The following is a 19,879-nucleotide window of genomic DNA, read 5'->3' on the forward strand; positions in this document are numbered from 1 at the left end:
GTAACTTGCTAAAACACCTGGATCAAGGTTTGTGTTTTTAAAGAAGAGGTTTAACAACAGCAACCATGACAGCAGCATGACATATTTGTTCAGTGTCTCAGATTGGTGGCGAACGTTCAGTACTTTATGCTCTTGTGTGACTCATGAACTTACCAACAACACAACAAAAGGTCAAGAGATTGAAGTGGTTCAGGCCGTTTACGTCACAATGATTCAAGTGAAAACACATCATTTTTGCACTTTCATTTCAGAAACCATGAAACCCCTTCACATCTTTATTGTTGCAAATCACACAAAATATTTGAAATAGTTTTTTTTTACACTATAAACATTCACAATGGCGAGGGCACAGACATTTGTATGGACAGATGATGAAGCTGGATTGCTTTAAAGGGTGACTCTCAACTATAAATCAACCAAGTCCCAGGAGAATATGGACTGAAAGTCATGACACTCTGGAGGTCAAACACATGTATTTAGTTGCACATGTGCAGGCGACAACTACTTTTCACTACAGCCATGGTGTGCGAGACCAGTGTTTCCAAAAAGTTTAATCTTCCTCTATACAGAGGAGTGAAAGCATTTTCAAAAAGGTTTTCCGTGCAAGCAGTTTTCAAAAAGTTGCGTGTTCGGCACACCGTTGTTGTGTAAACGGACACCCAAAACGCAATGAAATTTTGCGTTTTCACTTAAAAGCGTTGTTGTGTAAACGGGGCCTCAGACTGTTTGATTCAGGATGTTGAAGAGACACGTGGTGACCTTTTAGTCCTTGAGGCTGTTCTGTGACTTACTAACACATCAACACAACAAAAGGCCAAGAGAGCAAGAATGAGAACAGCCGGTGGCTTTTATTGACAAGATCGACACTGTCCAACAGTGCGCTGCAGTCTGAAGTGCTTGCAGGTGATTTACCCTACGTGTTAGACTTATGGCTTTAGATACTAAACAGTGGGGTTTTTTGCACAATAATGAAGAGCTGGGAAAAGTCCTTGTCCTGAAGATTGTAGAAAAGGGCATGTTATCATTTTTCTTTAAATACAAAACTGATTTTAAAATGACAATTGAATGTTTCTCTCTCTCTTTCTCTCTCTCTCTCTCTCTCTCTCTCTCTCTCTCTCTCTCTCTCTCTTAAATATTTTTAGCTGTTTGCCTTGTTTGAGATCTTCGTCTGTTTTGCAGTATTCGAAACTTTGGAGCATTTTTCACCATTAGGATATTTTAAAGTTATACCCATAAATACAGTTCATTAGCTTTGATTATGAGGTGCTTGATTATTCAATGGGTGTTAAAATACAGTTCTTAGTTTACAAGATATGTGTAGAGATGAGGTTATTTTTAGTCACTTCTCCCATAAAGGGGAAATAATAAAGAAATTCAATACATTACTCAGTTGCTGATTGCACAAAAATATTCTCAGTGATAAAAGTGATCCTTCATTCTGTGCATTTTATTATTACCAAAGAAAACCTCTTAATTACTTCCTTAAGAAATCTTTGATAAAAAAAAAATGAAGAGGCGATTCTCCTGACCTCTAAAACACTGAGAGCATCCAGTTATATTCCAAAAGAAAGGATGAGAGCTTTTAATTCTTTCCACAAAAAAGACTTTGGAGTGTTATTTAATGGCCCTGAGCAGCCCAGACTTTACAAAAAAGAAATCATCAGATTGAATTCCACGTGCAGCTTTTGGTGGTTTGCGTTGACCTTTTTCTCAAACCTTCAGGAACATCAAGACGAATAATGCAGCATCTTTGTTTGCTTTGATTTTTTTTTTTTTTTTTTTCAAACCGGAGGCCCAACTGAAAGAGGCTTTTTTTTGTCTGACGAACTCATAAGAGTATACCTACCGCTCTGTTCTGTTTTTCTTTTTTTTTTCAGGAGATCCTTCAAGATAACGTTTTTCAAAGAGCAAAACGTGTCTCAACAGGATCCACTGTCAGGGGTCTCGTTCAGGTCTTCTGCCGGATTTGTACAACGAAGTTAGTTGGATGTTGAACTGAGGACTTGAACTTTTCGGGTTGCGTGTGTGTGTGTGTGCGTGTGTGTGTGTGTGTGTGTGTGTGTGTGTGTGTGTGTGTGTGTGTGTGTGTGTGTATGTGTGTGTGTGCATGTGCGTGTGCGTGTGCGTGTGTCTGTGTGTGCATTTGTGCGTGTGAGGAAACCGCATGTTCGTGCAGCCGATAAATTTAGCTCAATTGTTTGTGGCTCAAGCAAGTGCATGTTCTGAAATCCCACACTGACCGGACAGTGTGTCTCATTCTTGGAAGAGGATGTTGCATTCTTGCTAAAGTTACCCAGAAGCCTCGGGGTGAGGAGCAGAGAAGATGTCTCTTTGTCCCAGGCTCCTCCTCTGGATGAAGTGGGCTGTCTCTGCCGTGGCTGCTATTTGCTGTAGAGAGCTGTTACTAAGGGGCATTAAGGGAGAGAGCAGGATTGATTCCTGCAGGCGACAGAGGAACTATGCTCAGCGCATTCTGCGGTCCTCCAACTCAAAGTCCTTTTTATTAGCACTGTGTGTCCACTTCTATCTGTGGCACTAACTTAAAAATCCATAAAAACAGACATTGCAGTCATCTGTGAGTATTTTATAACACACACACAAATACTAACTCTGCGTCAAAGGAGCAGATAAAAGATGGTTGGGGCAGAGGTTCAATTGGGATTTGTGGTCAGGAGGAATTGTTTATCTCCTGTGAAGTTCTGTGGCCATGGGTAAAAGGAAAGGAGGAGACTTAGATCACGTTGCAGATAGTTTTCATTAAAAAGTGATTTTTATACCATTTATCCGCTAAAAACGCGGATAAATGGTGGACAAACAACTTAAGTTGGACCAGCATGTTCAAGGGTTTGAAATTTGAATAATAATAATTAGGATGAATGTATTCTAGCTGTGATTGTATAATTGAGATTTATATGCAGTTTTACAACCTATATACATATATATTTCAAAATTTCGGACTTCCTGTCAAGTTTTCAATATATGTGCCGATTTTCGTAGCTCTCAGTGAAACAGGATTCTCGGGCCATTTTTTTCCAATTTTGCGTGTGGCGCGGTTGAACCATTTTGCAAGTCTCAGTCTGTAATTTTCCCAAATTATCGACATTTTCGCTGGACCGGATGAGTGTGCAAAGTTTCACAAAAAGTCATATATGTTAAGGCCCTCATAAACACATCTGTTTGGACTAACAAATAATAATAAAAATAATGACGATAATAATGATAATAATAATCCCTATGGTTTCAATAAGGCCCAATGCACTGTCAGAGTGAGTTGGCCTGTGATTGGCTGAGAGTGGAGAAGGGGGCGGGTCAGATGACTTCACGCACTGTCTGTGTGTGTGTGTGTGTGTGTGTGTGTGTGTGTGTGTGTGTGTGTGTGTGTGTGTGTGTGCGTGTGTGTGTGTGTGTGTGTGTGTGTGTGTGTGTGTGTGTGTGTGTGTGTGTGTAAGAATTGAAACCACCATTGTCATCAATAAACCTTAACATTGCAATAAGCCCCCTCTTTTTAAATCAATCAATCAATGAAAGACTTTATTTGTCCGGAAGGGGGGCAAATAAAGTCGCATAGAGGAGGCAGTGCAGATAAATAAATAAATAAATAGTGCAACAACAGACTACAACTACATCTCTGGGTACATAAATACCAGTAATAGTGAAAATATGATATTAAAAGCGTGAGTCAGACACACAGTAAATACAACAAAGAGTGAAGGTCAAAGGTTAAATATGTATCAGCAGGTGCAGGAGGCAGGGTCAGCAGAGCTTTTTTGGCAAAACCGGTTGTAATTTTCATTGTTCAGACAATGGGGGGTGTTGTCGGCAGCTGCTGAAAGCAACTAAAAATCGAACTTAGTTTCTTTTAAAAACAAGTAATCTGTGAAGTAACTAAGTTACTTTTGAAAGGAGTAAATAATAATCAGCAATCAGATTTGTTTTTTAAAGTAACTGTGGCCACACTGCCGGTTCCCATCATTCTCGGCTCTGCTGCTGGAGAAGACACCCTCTTGAATCCTCCAATGTACTTTGCACCTTTGAAAATAAAAACAAAAAGACGTGGACCACCGAACTAGTTGACTCCGCTCTCTGGCCAGTGTGGGCCATATCGGGGATCCAAGGCTCATAGTGATGAACATCGTGCCACAACATCCCAGTAGTAAAAACCAGAGTTTGTTTCAACCAGACCAAACAAAACAAGTCTGAATAAACCCAGCATCTGAAACACCTTTCCTCCGAAACCGATTTACCGATAGTGGTTCAGACAGCTGTCGTACCCTCAGAGCACAAATCTTTCCTCAGAGTTCATCTTCATTTTTTAAATTTCATTTATTTATTGGAAAGGGACCGTGTACAATTTAACATAAATGTTTCCATTTCATGCATTGTACCAGATTTAGCCAGAGGCTAATTCACATCTGCAGTCCCGGGCCAAGTAAATGTGACAATTTACAAACAAGACACTGAGAGGACAATGTTTAACACTCAGAGACATGAAACAACACAAAATTCAGTGTGAGCAGGTGAATGAGCAGACCATAATATCCCTAATTTTTGTTGTAAATCAGACGGTTTGATGAGTCATCGTGCTCTGTGCATGCAGACACTCCCATCCGCAGCACAACAGAGCCCTTTTTCACTGTGAAGTACTCAGGCCTGTACTGTTCTCTCGGTGTTCACCACACATGCACTCAACTTCAGCTGGAAATGTCAGAATCAGAACTCCATTCACCCTCGATGGGCACTTAAAAGGACTGCACAGCGGCAGGAGCAACACAACAGCATATTGAAATCAAACATGTGGGACAATGTCAACACTGTAGTGCTGCGAGTGGTGTGCATACAGCTGTGAGAGATCACTCATTTAGTGTGGCATAAAGATGTTTTTTAAGGAGGCACTGACGAAGCCAAAGTTGCCAGCTTCCATTCTCGTTCTAACAGTTTGGGAAGGTCGAGGTCGTCTGAAGGGAAACAACTTGAATGTGTGTGTGTGTGTGTGTGTGTGTGTGTGTGTGTGTGTGTGTGTGTGTGTGTGTGTGTGTAGGGGGGGGGTCCTGGATGATGCGCCGGGCCTTCCTGCAGACGGATTTGCTAAATGTCCATGGGTGACTCATCTGATCACATTTTGTTTGCATTGTTTCCCTTATACAAAATATAGGACTCTTTAAAAAAGTAAACTGTATCTGTTAGAAATCTGTGAATCCTTTGGTAAGTGGGAATAATCACTTGATCACAGGTTTTCTCGAAACTTCACTGTCTTTTTACTGGCAATGCCAATGTTATAATATTTGAAGCATTTCATTTTCTAATGGTGTTAAACTGGGTTCATTTTATGGACTCTGGTTCATCTGAGGCACTCGCTAAAGTGATCCAGCTAATTTTAGTCAGATCACAGGATGTACAACATCGTCTTTATGGATCAAAACATTGAAACGATGAACTCAAGCCTGACAACGTGTACACATATGCATATGTGTGAATGTACATGTGTACATGTGTCTCTGAAAGTGCATATTGCCTTCACCCATTAAATCCAGCACCCATTGACCATATGGTGGAAGAAAACATGGGTGGTGATATACACTGCTCAATAAAATGAAGGGAACACTAAAACAACACATCCTGGATCTCAATTATTGAAATATTGCAGTTGAAAGTCCTTATTCAATATATAGTAGAGTGCATTGAGAACAAAATAACATAAAGATTGGTTTAAATCTAAATTATTATCCCATGGAGATCTGGATTTGGAATCATACTGAAAGTAAAAGTGAAGAATCACATTGCAGGCTGAACCAACGTTGGGTCAAATTCCTCCAGACCAGTCAAAATGAGGCTCAGTAGTGGGCGTGGCCTCCACCTGCCTGTAGGACCTCCCTACAACACCTGGGCAGGATTCTGATGAGCTGGGAGGTTCTCCTGAGGGACGGACTCCCAGACTGGGATCGAAGCATCACTCAACTCCTGGATGGAACCAGACATGATGTCCAGATGTGCTCCACTGGATGCAGGTGTGGGGAACGGGCAGGCCAGTCCAGAGCATCAATACCTTCATCATGGAGGAACTCTGGACACACGTGTGACATCTGTGCACATCTGTGAAGAGCTCAGGGCGCCAATGGCCAATCTGCCAATATTGCCGTTCTCTGGCAATGCACGGCGTTGGGCTGTAAGAACAGGCCCCACTTGTGGATGTCAGGCCCTCTCATGTTGTTTCTGGCAGTTTGAGCAGAAACATCACATTCGTGGCCTGCTGGAGGTCATTCTGCAGCTCGTGCGGTGCTTCTCCTGTTCCTTTTTGCACAAAGGAGGAGGTAGCGATCCTGCTGCTGGCTTGTTGCCCTCCGACGGCCCCTCCACACCTCCTGGTGGACTGGCCTGTCTCCTGGTGTCTCCTCCATGATCTGGACACTGTGCTGGGAGACACAGAAAACCCTTTTTTCTTTCTTAATGAGGATGCCATTGGTAAAAAAAAATTTGAGTTCAATTTGTTCAACCAAAGCAGATCTTTTTTTTTTTCTTTTCAATTTTTATTCCAACTCTCTTAAAATAGCAATTTTAGTGAATCACATGTCGCCTGTTAAGATGCCAAAATCCTCAGAGAGCTTCTAAAGGCCTGGCGGCACCAAACATCCGGACACTTTCTGACAGTTTGAAGGATGTGAAGTGTCTTCAAAGGTTTAAAATGTGAGTGAGGAAAAATAGATGGAAGAAAAACTAAGAATGTCTCTTAAGGAGATTAATATAGAAAATATCAAAATTCTGCTCCCGGCTTTATATTTATGAGCCGTGTAATTGAGAATTAATGCTCATTGAGAACTAACATTGGATTTTTCAAAGCGGTCAAAACTTCAAGTGTAAAAAAGAAATAATATTAAACATATTCTCAGATTTTTTTTTTTATTAATTGAGCTTATCAACCTGGTAGTTGTATATACATATTTATCATTTGTTGAAACATACTGCCTTTTTAAAACATGGAAAAGCCTTGTAATTGTACCACACTTTACTGTAAGATACACTGTATATAGAATAGAATAGAATAGAATAGAATAGAATAGAATGGGGGTGTCAAACAAATATCAGCTCAGGGGTCACAAACAGCCCACTTCCATCTTGAGTTGGCCAGATAATTAAAATAGTGCCACAATCACCTTTAAATTTAAACTTTAAAGTTTTTATCTGTTGTGGCGCAGAGTATATGTGAGGAAAATGTTTAGATTTTAGCAAAAATGAAACAATTACCATCAACATAAAGCCAATTTTAATGAAACATTCTGGTGCAAAATTCAGTGAAATGCCCCCAAAAAACCTCTCCTATAGGGATTGGATGAAGCTTGTTTTGACAAACTCTGGTCTCAGCGTTGTGTTTTGTCTGCTCCTCTTAAGAAATTTGTTTGAAAAAAAAAAAATCTATGTTTTCTTTGAACTCTTCACAATTTGCCCAGGTCAGAAAACCAGCCAGGTTCCACTGCTTCCCTCCCACAGAGTTCAAACTGTAGCGTTTCATCCAGCAGCCCAAGCAACGCTCTGCCCTCTATTTCATTGTCACATCAGTTATGCTGCTTTCCACACAGGTGATTTGTTGTTTGCTGCATCTACCAAGACGATGGGCGAGGAATTGTCTCGCAAACTTCCACTTTATTAAAGTCAAGAAACCGAAACTGTCAGTTGTAACTGCACCAGAACAAAATGACAAGGCTATCGAGCCACTGACTTCCAGCCTCTTCCTCAGCTCTTCTAATAGCTGTACTGTGGTTACTGTTAGACACAGGGAAAGAACATGGTTTGGGTTACAATAAGTGACTTTCATCGCATCGAGGCTTACTTTGCTCAACTTGCGTCCACATGGTCTCCATCATTAATCTCCTTGGGGGAAAGTCCTGAGTTGATCCATCCAGCCAACCTCAACCTGCCCCCTCGAGCAGTTTCTAAAGGTCGTCACGTGACTGGGTTCTACATGAAGAACAGCCCATTTTGGTAGTATTATAATGCCATTTTTCTTTTGGGAGATAGTTTCAGGTCAGCGATAGGTTGTGAAAGGTCTTGCTACATTCCGTCAGACAGTGACTGTTTAGGATTTTCCTCTTTCAAAATGCCCCCAAATGTGGCTGGTTGGCAAGGCAATGAGAAACAGGGGAGTGTGGAGTGTCACTGGATGGCAGGCATGAATGGATCTGTTTCTTTTCGGGGGTCAAAGAGTGACGACTATCTCTTGAAATGTTATTGGTCCTCAAGGCACAAGTCTCAAACACGGACCCATGTGCTTTTCTTGAGAAGGTAATAAACCTCAGACTCACAAAGAGTCTATGAATAAAGTAAGAGCTCTGCTTGCTGTAGGGATCGATGAAATACCTCCCTTGTTAATAGTTCCCTCACAAACCAAAGGTTTAGCTGAAGGAAAAGGCCAGACTGCAAAGGAGAGACAAAGAAACGCTCTACTATGTCTTCACAATGACCGCTTTCTTCGTTTTATCGTACGACGCTCCTTCCGCCCGGGGGCTCTCCCCCTGTGTTTGTGTTCACCTCTCGGTCTCTTAGCTAATTTCTACTTATCCAACAAAGGCGCAATGCTCTGACTTCTTGCAGGGTTACACGGGATGCAGCGACAGGCGTCTGCATTTATGAGCAGCACGGATGATAACGCATTATCACACGTGAGGATCCTGGTCAGCCCCTTATTTCCTTTATTCTGGGTAAAGAGTGCCATTCACTACCAGGGAAAAACAAGGTGCAGAATTTTAAATCTTGCTTGTTCATGTGTTCGCATTTGTAATGCAGATCACATCATATTTAACAGCTACAAAATGAAATAAAAAATTGTATAAATAATCAATTCATCAATTACCCTTGGAGCAGAACATAATAATAGTGCTTTCGGACGAGTGGTTTCGTACTCAGCAGTGCCGTGACGGTATACTTGATGGTTGAATTGAATAGCCTGAATAGGAAAAGAATTTAGTGTGACATTGATGTTATCACTCTGTGGAGCATCAATTACCGCCTGAAAAGCTGCAGTTATTGTGTTGGTAAAGCCTGCAGTTTATCCAGTTGTGTAACAAGAGATAATGAAAAAGTCCCAAGTTGCCTTTCTTAGCTGGCTGACAGGTGTCTGTGAAGATTGGTATAATATGCTATATTTTAACCTTTAAATATTAAGAAACAGCTTTAAAATATGTAAGGGAATGTAAGGAAACAAGTTTTAACGTTATTCCTAAGACATTTGTGTGTTTTGCTGTAGCTATGTTTAATTTGAGGCACCACTCGTCTCAGCCTGTTGAGTTTTGTAGAAGAACCATGTGGTTGTTTAGGGAGACAATCCGGCATGGATCAGTTGTCGGAGTGGGTCGTCTTCCAGTCTCAAAGTTGCCAGTACAACCCATCAACCATGTGTGTGTGTGTGTGTGTGTGTGTGTCACTTGAGTGATACACTGGACCCCAGTGGTGTGTGAGCAGCTTGCAAAGCAGCGGTCACCATTGGTGCAAATGGGTTCATGTGACTGATAGTGGTGAGTGCAATGAAACTGCTCAAGCGGCGAGATGTGTTCTTTTACCATTCCCCACCAACCGCGCACAAACATAGCATTATGTATGTTACATAACATCGAGTTCAATGTGGTTCAATTTGTGTAGCGTATAAAACTGAGAGACCGCAGTTTGTTTATGTAAAGAACGATGCAAAGATATTACTGTATGTACAAAATAAGTGGGAGGAATCTCTGCTAATAAATGAATGTACAGCAAACCATGTGATATAAAATGTCTTAAAATTAATACTTGAATTGTGTTTAGCATGCCTCGGAGTTACGTGCTGAACAAATGGGCGACATCAGGATAACTGGTCCAAATATCGGTGATTAAGTTGCTGGATAAACAAGCTTTTGCCCCTTTTCGCCCATTTTTGGCAGATCATCGTTTACAGTCTACCTTGGTTGACATTCTCATTAATTTGAAAGAATCTCCAAACCGCTGATATGCTCATGCTCTCTTTTCAACCTGTAGCCGACGGATCTCATGACGTTATTTAATTATTATTGGCCGGGTTGTATCAGAGAACTTTTTCTGAGTACAAGTACTGTGTGCCATATCGGACCCCATACCCGATACCGGTATCGGTTCATTCCTACTTAAAATGTTTTCATTGTTAATGATTACATATGTTTGTAACACATTTGAATGGCAAGTACTACAAATCAGCTTTCAGCAGAGATGCTGCTGTTGTCATGGTCAGAGGCATTTCTCCTGCAGGCCCTCCACAACTTCATTAGATAGTTTCCATGTTAGAACTCTTCTTAATTCAATTCAATTCAACTTTATTTATATAGCACCACTTCTTATTCATTGTCTTTAATCTGCAATGTTGACTTTATGACCAATCATCTCTCATTTAGCATTTTAGAGTTATTTGTTAGAATATGTTTGATAATCTCAAACAGAGATGATGCCATTTCCAGCAGATTGTCCTCGTTTACCTTCTTAACTGATTAGAACTGATTTTCTATGATTGTACGTACACATTTCACCAAAAGTGAGTACTAGATGGACAATGTGTTGTCATAGTCTTATTTGGTGTATTATTAAAAACAGTATGAGCACAAGAAGCCCCACATTGGAGTTGTATTGGACCGACGGGAACAGAAAAAAAGGCAGGAAATGCTTGTTGACTGATTTGTCTTTTACACAGAATCATACCTTATTGCTCATTACTCCAAGGGTTGTATTTTTGTCATAGTATGAACATTCTATCAATTTTGTAGAGAAAGCAAACTTTCAAACAAGGTATAATGTGCATATAGTGACAAATATGAAAACCTTTGGAATACTGGGAGAGCAATAATACAATACAAGGCCTCCTTTTTGCCCTGTTGTAGCTATTAGCTGGCATCAGGTCCACCAACCAGTAACAGATTGGAAAGCGTTCGTGTGCATTCAAAACTATCACATTTTGACATAAATTAAAGGAATTTCTATTATGAAGCATGGTTCGTACAGAGAACCAAAGTCATACTTTTCATTCCTATATTGGCTAATACTTGATTTAAGAATGCAGGTTCGCTTCCCCATCTCTCCCTGCTCACATGTCAAAGTGTCCTCGAGCAAGACGATGAACCCCAAATGGCTCCCATTGGATGGGTATTGTGCCTTACATGTGGCAGCCATATCCATTGGTTTAAAGAGTTTCCCTCTGGGATTAATAAAGTAGTTCAATTCAATTCAATTCCTAAATTTGTTGTCCAAAATTGAATTATCAACTTTTTCCCTCTATTTATTCCTATGTTGCATCCAAATGTGACACATAAAACACATTAAATAACAAGTTAAAAGCCTTTGATTTGATAAATATGGACCTTTTGTGTGATAAATGACATGTGTGGCACAACAAGCATCACAGTACAAACCATTGTTGTAGAATCCAGTGTTTGAACACAAATGGACACTTTTACACATGAATATTGACGACAATTGTAAAAGATGGTGCTGAAGGACAATTATGCCGAATGAATACTGGCAATTGAGAATTTATGACTCTTCTTTCCTTTTTAAAGTACAACGCAGGCTGTTGTGTTTCCATCACATCAGAGGATAATACTTTCATTACCACTCGCCTGACTTCAGTCTTCTTCTAAAAGATAATGATGAGCCCGATGGGGACTCACTGTTTGTCAAGTCTCACAATGTGACTGTGTAAAGAGATTTATGTCTCCACAGCATGAGCATCCCCATTTTCATGCTTGATCATCTCTGCGTTACTGACCAGTCAGTGGTTAGTTGTCTTGTTCGCCTGCGTGTCCTATAACTCATCTTTAATGCCAGACAACTAATGCAGTTTTCTCCTGTTGAAGAGAAATGTTTGCTCGGTCATCCACTCAGGACTCTCTCCCTTTACTCTGTCATTTCACATTTTACACTTGCTTGTGAAAGGAACCATACGATTTGACAGGTCATGATCCCAGTTATTTCCAAAAGTGCTACATTTCTACCAAACATCTCCAGCCATAAATGTTTTAGAGTCAAACACCATGCCCTTTGGGCCCCTTGCAGCGTATTATTGGCGGTGTTTGGCACCATGACCAACCAATTCACAAAAAAAAGTCCTAATAAAAACCCTTTGGAAGAGATGAACTTGTCTTTTTGCGTAGCACTCTTATATAACCCAATGCTTTTGAGTTTAAAGAGAGCTGAACTCGGCAGGACAGAACCATCACTGAACAGACACATTCATCACCTCTCCATCAAACCCGAAAATGCTTTCCTAAGTTCGGTTCACCTTCTTTACCCTGTATCTGTGAAGACACAACATTTAATGGTGAAACACAATTAACCTATCCAAATCCTAAAAAATGTCTGTGTTCAGTAAACACGGCATACATTCTGGTTTTCATATGGTGAGTTTGTCGGGAGACAATGGTGTCACTTGTCCCTCTGGAGCTCAGAACAAATAATGTTTTATACCAGATGAGCAGAACTAAAGATTAAATGTTAGTTGGCCTTAAGCAAGCTCCAGTTCGCAGACTACTGGCCAAACTGTAGAAAGACTCCATTGTGTGGAAGAGGCGGTGACGTCAAAAGAGCTCTATAAAGACATAAATTCATAGTTAATCTGGATCAACACAGCAGTGGGAGGATGAGTCCTGGTGTCCTCCTCCATTTTTAACTTGCATAACTAATGAGCCATAAGGCCCAGTTAAATTCAGTCCAATGAGCATCTGCCCTCACATTTGTGCAAGCTAGCCTCCTGCCCACACCGACGGCTATCAACACAAAGGGATTACTTTCCGTATGTGCATTTTTTTGTCAATTAACTAAACAAACACAACATTTTTTGTTAAAAATGCTGGAGATGCTTGAATACAGCCACTATCAGGTGAGATGAGTTGATGTTTTTTGGGGTATTTGTTTCTTTCTTGGATCAAACTTTCATTCCGTTTTGTATTTATGCCGAACTATTAATGTGTGCAACAGATTTCATGCTTTTGAATGGAGGAGAGATGAAATAATGCTGCTGTTTTCAATGCTTCTTGAACACAATTCTCAAAAACTTTACTTGATCTTTGAAATCAAAGAGTTGGAACCCGAAATACACTTCTTCAATGAAGTGTAGTACTGGAAAATACAAAGAAACCTATCATTCGGATGGAAAAAAACTTTTAAGATATACTTGAAAATATGATGAAGTAGAGATGATTCATTCAGCTGCAACCCACAAACACAGCTTGACTTACCTGGCCTACTTTGCAAAGAAAATGTCTTCACATTCTAGTTTTTGTTTGATCAATGCTGTTATAAGTCAGAATACGATCAATACAGTTTCTGTGTGTCTCTCCAAGGTGCAGTCCCACCTGGAGAATCCCACCAAGTACCACATCCAGCAGGCTCAGAGGCAGCAGGTGAGGCAGTATCTGTCCACCACCCTCGGTGGTAAAGCGGGCAGCCAGCAGTGCCCCAGCCAGCCCCCCGACCACAGCATGCCACCCGGGCCGGGCAGCAGCGCGCCCAATAGTCCCATGGCCCTGCTCACGCTGGGCTCCAACTGCGAGAAAGAGGTACGCCTGCCTCCTCGCCACCCCAGACATCTGGATCTCACGCCGCGACCACGACAGTCTGTGAATGTAATGTCTGCTTTTTTGTTGCACAGATGGATGATGTCATCGACGATATTATTAGCTTGGAGTCGAGTTACAACGATGACGTTCTGGGACTGATGGACCCGGGGCTCCAAATGAACAACCCGGTAATTCATCCACATGTTCTGCTGTGCTTATTAACTTTAATCCACTTCTTCCTCTGAAATCTGTCGTATAATTGAACTGTCTTAAACACTGCAGCTGCCTGTTTCTGGGAGTTTACTGGACGTGTACAGCAACCAAGGGCTTTCACTCCCAGGCCTCGGCATCAATGGCTCCTGTACACCCAACATCAAAAGGGAATTCACAGGTAAATGTCACAAACTGATCTGATTTAGAGACACATGCTGAGAAATGTTTTGTACATATTCCTGATAATTATTTCCACAATTCTGCACTATAGTTGATATAAATATGACGATGGTCTGATACCAACTTGAATTAAAAAAAACAACAACATATTCCTATGAGTATTTAGAATATTTGTGGACAAATGTCAATACTGTGTGCAATTTGGAAGTGCCCAGGATGCTATCAAGTTGACTATTTGCCAAATAATTACTCCAGCTCCTGGCATGAAGCAAGTACTGGACAAGCCTGGATCCTGTGGCCAGTATGAAAGCTATCAAAGGCCAGAGGGCTTTCCAGTAGGTAAGCAAAGACGAACAATGTTCACAATGTTTTCCTAAATCTGTATGCCAAGTATTTTGTGGATGACTAAATGGCACACAATATGAATCGACGGAGAAGCTAATACTTGATTTCGAATGTGCAAATAACCGCCCAAAAAACAATGTCTTGTATTCACATTTGTTTGTTGCTGTTTACTCCAGAGGCTGAGGTACGAGCTCTGGCTAAAGAAAGACAGAAGAAGGACAACCACAACTTAAGTGAGTCCAATCAAATATTGAAAGTCTGCATCTTTTATATCCAGTGATCGAAGCTTCCCCTCTGGTTAAACGTTATCATGTATTCATTCTGCACTGTTTTTATTTCAGTTGAAAGAAGACGACGGTTCAACATAAACGATCGCATCAAAGAGCTGGGAACCTTGATACCCAAGTCAAATGATCCGTAAGTGCTTGAGTCTTAACTGTTGAGTGATGAGTATCGTTTCCGTGCTTTCAGAGTTTGGTTAAAGTGTCAAAGGCCTCCTTGGCCCGGAGCGGAGCCGTAGAGAATGCTGTGCAGTTCTGGTCAGCTGGTCAGCTGACTCTCACTGTAGACCTTTGTCTCCTCTATACCCCAGAGACATGCGCTGGAATAAGGGCACCATTCTGAAGGCCTCTGTGGACTATATCAGGAAGCTGCAGCGGGAGCAGCAGAGGGCCAAAGAGCTGGAGTGCAGACAGAGGAAGCTGGAGCACGCAAACCGCCATCTGATGCTCCGTATACAGGTGGGCCGCCCTCAGGTTTTATCAAACGTTAAAGTCGCATGCAGGTGAAAGCAGAAATACATTCCGCTCCGAAAAGACAATAGTAATGTTTGTAAATTAGCAGTTTGCACCAGAGAGTGGCTTCTTTTACCTCAGTTAAAAAAAACAGCAGAGAATAAGTAATTATTTTATTAGATGGGCAAGATAGTGAATTGCAAATGGAAATATTGCATAGGATTCCTGCTAAAAATGTACACGTGCCCAAAAGCTGAAAGTGGTGCGTGACCCCCAAAAATTCGGATCAATAAAACCGTGCGTACGCACATCTGCACACACTTTTCTTTTATAGATCACAACTCAACCTGGAAGGTTGACAGTTCCTCAACACACCCACTTTCTGGTCAATGCAAAGTGCGTCGCAAATATTTTTGTATCTCAATCAGCCTGCATTTGACGCTAAATCCTGAAAGAAAAGATGAAAAAAAAAAGAATTTTACGGAGAGCGAAGTAGTCATGGCTGAGGTGGAGTTCAGGAAAATGATCTATTGTGGTGTCACAGTAGTGTCACTAATAAAAAAAAATTGTGATTGTGATTGTTACAAAGTTTGTCAAAATTGATAATCAATCAGTTCTATCCAGTGCTCTGTATCAGTTGAAGATGAAAGTTTGACATATGAACACTGTGCTGCTGATTCAGTAGTAATGTTCCAGTAAAGAAACATCTGTACCACTGCAGCTTGGCTGTTTATGATTACGTGGCTCAATAAGTCTGATATATGAAGATATTAAATGTATGAGATGAATCTGGTTCAATTCTCCACCTCACCATTAGCGCCGCCAGGTTCTCCGTCACCAAAATGTGCTGCTCAAGGTTCAAAGTTTATGTACCGGTACACACATTCTCCCGCAAAGTAAATTTTTTTACACCACAAACTGCAAGAGACGTGGCGTACGCATCTTTCAGGACCCATTTTGTGCATACGCAAGCTTTAGAGATGAGCCCCTGAGCTGGAAGGGCTCCCCCAGTGAATCCTGATGTTGGCCCATATCAATGATAACATTATAAAACATCTTTATCTGGATCACAGGACTAAAACCTTTTTGACCAAAACACCAAATAAAAAATTCTTTGGAGTCACAAATCATATTTAACCTTTAAATACAGCTCGCAGAGATATGTATGTTATATTATTATTATTATTATTATTATTATTATTAACCATTAGAAAGATACTTTATTTACCCTTTTTTTTTTTTTTTTTAAAGCTGTCTTACTTTCCTCCAGCCACATTTTGTAGGAACTTTTTGTTTTTTGTTCATTTCTCTCTAATGACCAAACATAATAAAATCTGATTAGTCCATCCATATTAAAATAAATTCTCCATTTGTATATATATATAAAAAAACAAACCCAACAACAATGCTTTTCTCTTCACCCATGAGCCCCCAGGCCACATGAGTGTCTAAGAAACCCCTGTGTGTGGGGGGGTCATCCTTCAACACACAAACCTTTGTATTAGAGAGTAATTTAACTGGCTATTTTTAATTGCTTTGAAACAATCACACATTACAACAATAAGATATCTCCATTACTAATGTTTAATTCAACCAATTTAAGCCTGCAGGTTTCATAGTGAACCCTGACGACAACGTCAACAAGTAGATATAATATGTTGAAATAATACGTCGAAGCGTAATTCTTACAATTGCTAAAGGAAATCCTGACATATGTTGAACGTATACAAATATATACCAGCTTCAATCTGCATCAGTGAAAGATGATTAGTTCCTTCCTGTCTTTATTTGATTTACTGTGAAGCGCTTAACTGTCACAATCATAAAGGCTAATGACGCCTCAGGTAGAACTGTGTCAATGTTAGCCTACGGAAAACAACTTCTTTAAATAAAGCACCTGGGAAATACCACCGACACTCGTGACATTAGTTGGGAAACACAGATACACTCAAAAGTAAATTTTAGAATTTGGACCTTTTCCAAGTTAATAGTGCAAGGACCCTGTTTTTACAAAAGATGATATTTAATGGTGACCCCATCTTAAAACCAGGGCCCAACAATTTGTTAATCCAAGGGGCCACATAAGAAACTTGGTACATTAAAAGATGAATTAAACAGTCTTCCTTATTTTTCTCAATATAATTCTTTATTTTTTTTAAAACAAGCTTTTTCTTTACTGGTTTTGAGATTTACATTGTTCCCCAAGGTATAAATTCAGCAAATAACCACTTTATTGTTCCCGTCTTTAAAAAAAACAACAACAAAATTTTTTTTTCTCCTACAGTTGTTTTTTCTTTACCACGAACCAACATTTTAGCCGCATCGCCATCTCAGTTAAGACAAGTGAAGCTCCACCTACAAACTGGATATATGTGCAGTGAATTAAAACAAATCTGCCTGTAATATAAAAGTAGATGTGCTCTGGATAAACACAGCTGTTGCAATACTGATCATGAACTTAATTGCAAAGTAGCAACATTTTAGGTCCGTTTAAACGACATCGTTTCTCGTGAAAACACACAGTTTCCATGTTTACACAGCAACATTTTGAAAAGGCTGTCTGTTTACACAGAGATGGCAAAATAACTGAAAACACTGTAGTTTGCAAGCCAGCCCACTAGTGGGTGCTGGTGCTGTTGTTTTTGTAATGAAACCACCCACACATGGATGCAGTGAACAATAACATTAAGCATGGTGAGTTCAAAGACACTTGTACGGCCAGACGAAGACGTTAGATTGCTATTCCATTTGACTCTCAACTATAAAAGTCAGGGGGGGAGATATGGACTGAGAGTCATGACAATCTGGAGGAAAACATTGTTGGGGTCGGAGCATCATTCACAAGTTGCATCTTGGGAGGCGTTTTCAAAGAGTTGCATTTTCCGTGGCACTGAGCCCCAGGTTTGTGTCATGTGAACAGGGCCTTATTGACAGCAGAGACCATTTACACCAAGATCATTTAGTGTGATTGTAATTTCTAATTCGCGTATTTTGTAAACTTGTGTCTTGATCCAGGAACTGGAGATCCAGGCTCGTGCTCACGGTCTCACAGTGGTGTCCTCCTCGTCTGTGTGCACAGCCGAGCTGATGGCCCGAGGCATCAAACAGGAGCCCGTCCTGGGCGACTGCCCCACAGATCTCTACCAGCACGGCTCTGGTTCTGACATGTCCCCTCCGACCACACTGGATCTCAACAACGGCACCATCACCTTCGACCAGATGCCCTCGGACAGCGGGGACACCGACCCCTACGGAAACTCCCGGACCTGTAAAATGAAGGACCTGGTGCGGGACAACTCGCTCCGGCCGCTGTCCCCGAGCAACCCCCTGCTGTCCTCCATGTCCCCGGACGTGTCCAGCAACAGCCATCACAGTTCCAGCTCCAGTATGGAGGACAAAGACCATAGCTGTTAGCCTGGTGCCAAGAGCCACACGGACTCTTTTCAGCCTTCAATGATCCGCCTGCATGAAAGATTCCAGTGCAGGATGAAGGAACTCAGAAGTTGTTTTTTGTCTCATGTGCCTATTTTTTTTTCTTACATTTTGTCGCTGAACTCTGTTCAGGTTTTGCTTGTAACTGTGATCCAGGATCTTCAGGTTCTGTGCTGACATCAACTCTGAATATGGTACATGGCCTTTAAAAAGCTGAATGTCTTTATTGAATCCTCAGATTTAAACATTTGAAGTTTTGTTTTTTAATTTAATTCTTTTTTTTTTCCCTTGTGTATTGATTTGTTCTTGACAGAAGCATATATGTAAAAATGTTGTCATAAAACGAGCAAAAAAGTTAAGAATGGTTTAAATATCCGACATTCCACTTCTAATTTTCATTTTATAATGTAATCGCTATTTTTAATTCTAGTGATTAGTTCTGAAGTCATTAAAGTCCTGTTATTTATTTCATCATATTTCACTCTTTATTAAATTCAAGAAAAGGAAAAAAAAGTTGTTATTCTTATTAAGTATTTTATTATCATCCTAATTTATTTATTTAGTTCATTTAATTGTACATCAACAGATGGCAGGTTCAAACAAAGAGATATTTTAGACATCATCTGATCTTGATTGTGATGAATGTAAAATACAAATTAATTAATAAAAAATGTGCTTTATACTGTTCATATCACTGATTTCACTGTTGATTTTTCCCCCCGAATTTGTAATAGTGCTTCGACAGCGATGTTTGGAGAAAACCCATGAGCTGAGGTAAAGTGGACACCGGAGGTGAAGATGTGTTATGCAGAGACGTTTGTCCGTACAAAGAATGGCACAAACACGTCTCGTTTACACTTTGTTTATAATTTTTTTCATTCTGTATGAACTTGCACCTCTATGCATTTTAAATATTTGGCAACATTGCAAAACACCTTTCAAAAACTCGATTGGGTTTACTATACCATGTGTATTCTTTGTTCTAATGCTCTTAAAAATGTACTTCAACCTGTTATCATTATGGAAAACGACCTACTAGTCCAATTATGAGATATTTTTTTTCTTGGGGAAAGGTCTGGAAAAAGTGGGTTCATCTTATATTTCAAACAATCTGATAAATAATTACAACCTAATAAGTATAATCACTAAAATTTGTATTTGTACAGAAAGTACTTTTTGCAAATAAAAATGGCGACTTCATATGAGGACAGTCAGGCTTTCATCCTGTCAGTTTAGGAAAAACTTACTGTCAAAAATCATTGTCCTCGTCTGAGTATGCAGGGTCTCATGGTGTTCAGGATAATGTTACACCCTGCATTGTGTCATCACAATACAAAAAGGCAGCCATACAAATGCATGAGTTGCAGTACAGATGCAAAAAAATCACAAGACAAATAGAAAATGCACGACCCAAATACAAAACTACAATGCAAATCC

At 40.3% G+C, this 19,879-nt stretch overlaps 1 protein-coding gene across 2 annotated transcripts; it reads left to right on the plus strand.

Moving 5' to 3' along the window:
- Positions 1–12,826: 12,826 nt before the first annotated feature.
- On the plus strand, positions 12,827–19,037 carry mitfa (melanocyte inducing transcription factor a; the record flags this gene model as incomplete). 2 transcript variants are annotated; one of them, XM_080494693.1, is made up of 9 exons in its annotated part: positions 12,827–12,859; positions 13,323–13,538; positions 13,631–13,726; positions 13,821–13,929; positions 14,187–14,270; positions 14,453–14,509; positions 14,618–14,693; positions 14,869–15,016; positions 18,026–19,037. In XM_080494693.1, the coding sequence occupies 9 exons, from the start codon at positions 12,827–12,829 to the stop codon at positions 18,422–18,424; spliced, it is 1,218 nt and encodes a 405-aa protein (XP_080350819.1). In that variant the 3' UTR covers positions 18,425–19,037. The 2 variants fall into 2 exon arrangements, with proteins under 2 accessions (XP_080350819.1, XP_080350820.1); XM_080494694.1 differs by having other exon boundaries at positions 13,827–13,929.
- Between the last annotated feature and the right edge of the window lie 842 nt (positions 19,038–19,879).

The sequence above is a fragment of the Blennius ocellaris genome (genome assembly GCF_963422515.1).
Source record: "Blennius ocellaris genome assembly, chromosome: 4".
NCBI lineage: Eukaryota > Metazoa > Chordata > Actinopteri > Blenniiformes > Blenniidae > Blennius > Blennius ocellaris.